This window comes from Alligator sinensis, unplaced genomic scaffold (genome assembly GCF_000455745.1).
Source record: "Alligator sinensis unplaced genomic scaffold, ASM45574v1 scaffold437_1, whole genome shotgun sequence".
Lineage (NCBI taxonomy): Eukaryota > Metazoa > Chordata > Crocodylia > Alligatoridae > Alligator > Alligator sinensis.
In genome coordinates this window covers 496,232-503,084 of record NW_005842176.1, presented here as the reverse complement: position 1 = coordinate 503,084, position 6,853 = coordinate 496,232, and the positions used below count along the sequence as shown (strand labels likewise).

The window sequence follows — 6,853 nt, the reverse complement described above, 5'->3', positions numbered from 1 at the left end:
CGTTGGGGATGGGGCCTCGGCAGAGCTGGATTGGGGAGAGCCTGTGGGGGGAAAGAGCGGGGAAAGCAGCCGAGAGAACACATGCTGAGCCATGGTGGGAAGGTTCCCAAGCATGTGCCCCCACTTACCCTGGATTCAGTTGTGATGATACTTCAACCACAAGACATCTGATTAGGGATGCGTGATGCATCCCTAATGACAAAGCAGTGATTGCTTTGTCATTTCAGCCTAGGTGAGTCCTGTATCTAAACAGGCTTATCAGGTGATGAGGATCTGTAGGTAGGGTAAGACCCTAGTACTCTCCTGCCCCATGCTCTGTTGCTTCAGGAACAAGCTGTGGAAATGTCCCTGCTTGTCTTATAAATCATGTCCTGCTCTTTGTTTGTCTCTGGGAGCAGCACAAGAGCCCCCACTGGGTGTTGGAGGGGCTGGGGATGCCAGGATCTGTGTGTTTGTCTGTCTTCCTTGGAAACAGGTGTTAGCAAGGGAGTGGCAAGCGCCCTTACTCTGTCCACCACTCTGTGGCCTGCCATTGAGGTATGTGGTACACAAAGGGTTAGGTGCCTTACAGTGGAATTGCTACCCAGGCTTTTCTCTCTGGCCTGTGTTACCAAGGAAAAGATCTCCGCCCCCCTCCCCACCAACCCTCACCCTGTCCATTTGGCAAAATTCCTAGCTGGATTTATTTCTGCCGATTTGCTTGTCTTGGTATGAAAGGGATTTTCACAGGGGAAAGACCTGATTGGCTGGACTCAGGGTAAAGCCCCTCTTTTTCATTTTTGCGGTTCATTGGCTAACCTTTACCCAGAGTGCAGCCTTCGTGGGGAGGGGAGGGTGGTCCTTTGAGAGCATGTGCATGAGTCTGCTGGGCAAGTGACATTGTTTCAGCCTGAAGGGATCAGGCCTTTGGGGCAGGGCTGTCTTCATGCTCTGGACTCGGGGAGGAGCAGGGCTGGGACTCCTCTTCCACCTTTCTTGGCAGTGTCTTTGGCACTTAGGGTTGGCATAGACTCCAGAGGGCTGCAAGCTCCTACTTCAGAGAGGCAGATAAAGAAAGCACTTTCTATCAACAAAGCCCAGCCCAGCTTCCACAGCACGGGAGGAGGAGGAGGAGGAGGGATCCTAGAGGAAAAGGGGGAAGAAAGTCCAGCCCTTCCTATCTAGAGAGGGGAGAGTAAAGAGGGAGGAGGACATATGAAGCTCGCCAAAAAACGTTGGAAGCATCGGAAGCCCCTGGTGGGGGTTGAGTATGTTTGCTGGTTGTAGGGCTACTTTTGATTTTGGACTGACTCATGGATTTGACTTGATTTGGCTGGGAACACAAAACATTTCTTTAAAAAAAAAAAAAAGGCATGTGAAGGGAGCTCAGCTCTGTTCTGAAGCTGTCATGGCAGCAGCAGAGTAATTCCAGCAAGTTCTGCAAGACTGAGGCAAGGGTCCAAAGGGAAGAAAAAGAAAGTAGACTCCCAAATCCACCCATGGAGCCCATGCAATGCAGCCCTTCTGCAGGGCCTAATTTTCACTCTAGTTAAGCCTAGCCAAGGACTCCTGTGGCCCACCCAGAGCAGCTCTTCCAGAGCGGTGGTCTTGTTCATGTGACCTAGGGAAAACCAGTGGCTTCTTCTGCTCGTGTCACCAAGACCTACTGTCAGGTTAACTCCAGCCTGTCCTGGTGGTCTCACTTTAGATCATGTGATTCAGGTCCAGCCCAGCAGACTCCCTTACAACCACCCCTACATCCTACACAACTCATGCATGACTCAATGGGCCCTGGCATCCCCTGTGACTTAGGCTATGCTCAGTGGGTCCCAGTATCCCACAGAGCACACATGTTCCTATGACCCAGGCCTATCTCAGTAGACACCAGCATCCCATAGACCTCAGGCACAGTTGGTCTTCCTGCCCCATATGATTGTGACCAACCTAGCAGGACCCCTAATCCCAGATGATTCCAGGTGGTCTTGCAGTCAGTAGTTTCCTGTCAAGCATTTTGCATCCCCTGCTACCCTTGCCAGCCTTTCTGATCTCTCTACCTTATTCTAGGTGCTGTGTTGTCTCAGTTGCTCCCAAGATGCACCCATCTATTTTCACACAGTAATGTGTGTGTGGATGGATACGGGGCCTCTCCAAAACTGGGCAACCTGTTGGCCATGCAGGAACTCAGGGAACCTTACTTGACCCCTTTATTTTCTGATGGGTGGGAGGGCAGCGGGGGCAAAGAAACATCAAGCCTGATGTTAGCACTCACCCCTTTCACTTCCTGTCCTTGCTGCAGGTCACGATATCAATGGAGCTCTGGAGCCTTCCAACATTGATACCAGCATTTTGGAAGAGTACATCAGCAAGGAAGACTCACCAGATATGTAAGTGCTTGCTGACCCACAGCTGGGGGCTGCCTGGAGGGGCAGGTTCAGGTGTTTTCAGCAGGGGGACAGACGAAGAAGTTGGACAGTTTCCTTTCCAGTGATGCAATGACTCATTTGTAAATTGCTTCCTTGTGTCTCCCTCTCTACCTCTGTCTTTTTTAGAGTCTCTGCCTCATGTTCTCTGCTACCTTATTTTTTGCAATCCCATCTTCTCCTTTCTTTTCTTTTTCCACCTTTCTGTTTCTCTGTCTCTCCTTTTTTACCTCCCTGGTAGGATCACTGGAGAATCCTTTACTCCAGTCCTCTGAAGACTCCCTTTGAGTTGTAGCAAAAGCAGCACAAAGGAACTCAGATGAATGCAGTTTCATCTGCTCTCCCATATGTTGCTAAGAATATTTCCAAGAAAGAGAGAGAGCCCTTGGATGGTGTGTATGGAGCAGGAAGAGATCTCTATGGTACCAGAAGGGAGTGCCCTCCCCAGAGTGTGCCGAGACAAGTGAGGGTCCAGGGAAGGGAAGTCTCTCCTAGGTCCTGGCAGTGGGGATCTGGGATCTCATGTGTTGAGGTTGTGGTGCTGTCCTGCTGTAGTCAGTTGTGTCTTACCATGAGCTGAGTCACTCTGAGAGGAGCCTGCAACTGTACCATCCTTCTTAGATCCTGCAAATCATTTGGGATTGGGCTTACTCAGTCAGATTTTAGAATGGGAACCCTCAAAGGAAGACCCAAGGGGTATGATGTGCCAATGCCAGAGGCAGCACAGGTGGGGAAATAGTCTGCTGGAGCTGTTGTCTTCCCCTCCGTGAGCTGGAAAACTGAGGGCCTGTGAGCAGTTTTTGCAGCATTCAGGCCATGATGGCTACGTTGTCCTGGGTGGTTGCATTCTGTTATTCTCCATTTCTCTTCTGAGCTCTCAGAGTGTGTGTGCTGGAGCAGCTGGGCAGCAGTGCCTCCATCCCTGAGGAGGGAGTGTGAATGGAAACTGCAGGGCTGAAGTGGCAGTGAAAGGTATGGTATACATATACCACTGAGGTTCTCAACTTCTCTTCCACAGATGTTTCCCTGACATCCCTGCCTCAGCCAGCTATGCACACGCCCAGCCTTCCAGTTCTGCCACTGCCAATGCTTCTGTGGCCAGCTCGATCTCCAGTGCTGGCCATGTGAACAACCCAGTGTCCACAGGCTCACTCCACCTTGGTCCCCTGGGTAGCCAAGTCCCGGTCCGTCATGGTCCTCTTTTGCCCAACCCCTGTGGACCCAGCTACAGTGCTCACCTTAACTGCAATAATAACAATGGCATGGTAGTGCCCAAGGGGTACCACAGCGGCCACTGCCTGAACAACGTGGTCCCTCCAATCAAAGCGGAGCCCAAGGCCTCCTACGCACCTGGGTAAGTGAGCTGGAGCAAGGGAGGATGAGTGAGGGCAGGTGGTGAGGCCAGATGTTTCTCCAAGGCTGGAGCTAACTATGTGTTAGGGCCTCTGAGGCCTGACATGCTTGTTCCACAAAGCCTTGGGTGGTAGGGACACAAACATATTTGGGCTCTTAAATCATGCACAGGTGCCTAAACATGGATATAGGTGGTGAAACTTGAGTCCTGAAGTTTGACAGTGCTGTGCAAAATCTCTGCCTCAGTCACATGCATCAGAATAGATTAAACCAGGAGTGGGCAAAATGCGGCCTGCGGTCTAGATGCGGCCTGCCAGGCCATTCTATCTGGCCTGTGGGGCCCCTAAAAAATTTAGTAAATTAATATTTATCTGCCCCTGGCTGCCTGTCGTGTGGCCCTTGATGGCTTGCCAAAACTCAGTAAGTGGCACTCCGCCCAAAATAATTGCCCGCCCCTGGATTAAACCGATCACAACCCTTATGGCAACATGGTGTGAATGCCAATGGTGTGATGGCCAACAGCTTTCACAGATGGTGTGAAAGCCAACAGCTAGGGAGGATGAGGATCAAGGACTTTTATGGAACACACCTGCAGATTCACAATGGAAGAATCTTATAGTGTCTCTATGAAAAAAAAGATGTCCACGCTTGGGATCCATTCTGGATGGAGAAAATCCTCATTCCAGGATTGCACTGTGCCTGTCCTAGTTGAGCTGAATCAGACTAAGCAGTACCTTTCTTGGTATGGCATCTTGCTTGCTGTACTCAACAGAAGAATGAAATGGAATGTGAACTATATTTGCAGTCACTTGGAATGGGCTCTGTGTGCCACCCTTTTTAGGGGGAGGAAGACTGAATTTCTGTGTCTGTGATGCCCTGGACTAGATTGGATGTGTAGCTCCATTTGGAGAAATTACATCCAGCATCACAATCTAATTTCTGTGCTCTGGGGCATTGGCGGGCATAATGGGTAGGGAGGAACTAACAGCAGGGATGGATGGAATATGGCAAGAGCATGCCACTGATTGCTGTGGTTAGCCAGGATTGGTATATTGTGATTGGACTGCTATGGCACACTAGCAGGGCACAGCAGTGCTGGCCAGACCAGATACTGTCATGGTGGACAGGGTGCTGGTTACCATGGGGAGTGAGAGGTGGCTGGTAACCATTATATCCATGGGAAAATATACCCTAGCTCTTTGAGCTAAGAGAGGGTGTCTTGCTCCTCTGCAGTACCACACCCTCTCTCCTCCTCATTCTCTATGAGATGCATGGCAGCCTGGCCACATCCTCTCCCTATAGCTCCACCTGCTACAGCATCTAAAAGGTCCTGGCATCGCCCACCCATCCCAGACAGACAGTGTGTTGGCATTGCTGTGGTACTTCAAGGACTGCCTCCTTCTTCACTGATGTGAGTAGGTGCTTCATGCAGAGGTCAAAGCTGGGATGAGGCCTTTGTTTGGTGCAAGGTTGTGCATTGCTCATTGACTTTTTCTTTTTTGCTGGGCCAAATTCATCCTTGGGAAGGACTTGGCCCACTGGAGAAATTCAGAAAGATCCTCATGAAAGAGATGGAAATAAATAAATAAACTGGTTCTTGTATCTGTTCTCATTTTATTCCCAGTGTGGGAGATAAGACTGAGATTTCCTTTGCTCATTGTCTATGAAATGAGAAGCAGCCCAGCACAGGTCATGTCTTGAGCATTCCAGCTATTCACTACACTGGTTGCTGCAGGCCTGCATGGAATATGTCATGGTGATCATAAGGACTGCAGCCCTGCTCTGTAAGCACTGTCAGCTCACCTGCCTGTTGGTGTGTGGGGTGTCTTGCCTCAACACTGGTACAGGTGAGCTTGAGTCTTGTGGGACATTGGAAAATTTTGGATAACCCATAGTTTGGATCCAGGGAGCTACAGCCAAGGAGGAAGCTCTGCTTGATGCTCAGGATGTAGGGAGGAGCTGGAACTCAGCAAGATGGGAGTCTCAGCTAGCTTGAGCTCAGAGCAACTCTTCCACCTCCTGCGCTCTCCCTCCATGCTGAGAACTGCTCTCTCTGCGGCAACCTGCTCAGCACTGCCCCAGAATTACAGGCCAACTCCAGTGCACTCAATGAGTGTCTCGTTGACTCAGAGCCCGCCCCTTCCTCTGAGATCCGAGAAGGCTTCATGTCATCCCAGGAATCATCCCATGCAAGCCTACTGACCTGAGGCCAAGGCCTGATAGGTATCACTCCCAAAGAAGCAGAAACACACCCATCAGGTTTACATTGTTCTTCAGAAGACAAGAATGGCACAATCAAAAATAATTTGTACTGAACTCCAGATTGCCTCTGGGCTCTTTGCCTCTGTAGCTTGAAACCCTGTCTCATAGGTGTTTGTGCTATCACCCTCAAACCTGCCCCATGTTCTCAATGGTCTGGAAAACAGACTCCTTGTGGATTTCTGTGGCATGTAGATTATAGACCCACTTGCTACACCATGCAAATCAGATCTAACTCTTAGTGGTATGCAGAGTGCATCCATCACCCTTCACCCCATGCCCTCTGTGGGGTGCTTTTGCTAGGGCATTGCTTGCAGTCTTACTAGAGTTACCTCCTTTTCCTCTAAATGGAAGACCCATGCTACATCCCCTGGGCAAAGGAGAGGATCTAAAGTCTCTCCACCTTGGGAGAACTGGGAAAATATCATGTACCTACCCTATAGGCAGCATGGGGAAGCCTACAGGGGGTCTGGGAAGTAAGGTTAGAGAGGGCATACTAATATGGAAGTGGAGCAGAAGGCACATAAGGGAGCCTGCAAGACCCAGATCCAAAAGAATGCCCCCCTGGTGGTGGTGCAGGGGGCAGGAAACAGACTCACCACCTTTTAGTGGGTTGATTTTCCCTCTCGTCCCTCAAACCCCTAATAAAAAGACTTAGTCAGCTGGCATCAGTCCCATTTCTTAGGCAACCTGCCACCTTAACTCTGTAGCCTTTGTAACGCTCAAGATCTGATTACATCATAGTGTGAAGCATCTTTGGGGTGAAGAGAGGGGTCTAACTTAGACATTTTTTCAGAGAGGCTTGTGTGCATTCTGCAAGACCCCAGTTCACCACACACTCT

At 50.2% G+C, this 6,853-nt stretch overlaps 1 protein-coding gene across 4 annotated transcripts in view; it reads left to right on the top strand.

Moving 5' to 3' along the window:
• MYRF (myelin regulatory factor) overlaps positions 1-6,853 on the top strand; it is a 110,633-nt gene that overhangs the window by 43,275 nt on the left and 60,505 nt on the right. For 2 of the 4 annotated variants that reach the window (XM_025206950.1, XM_014521032.2), the window contains exons 2-3: positions 2,276-2,363; positions 3,418-3,753. In XM_025206950.1, coding sequence (XP_025062735.1) covers positions 2,276-2,363; positions 3,418-3,753 — 424 coding nt within the window. The remainder of the gene's footprint in view (positions 1-2,275; positions 2,364-3,417; positions 3,754-6,853) is intronic. The other 2 variants (XM_014521033.2, XM_014521036.2) reach the window with 1 other exon arrangement.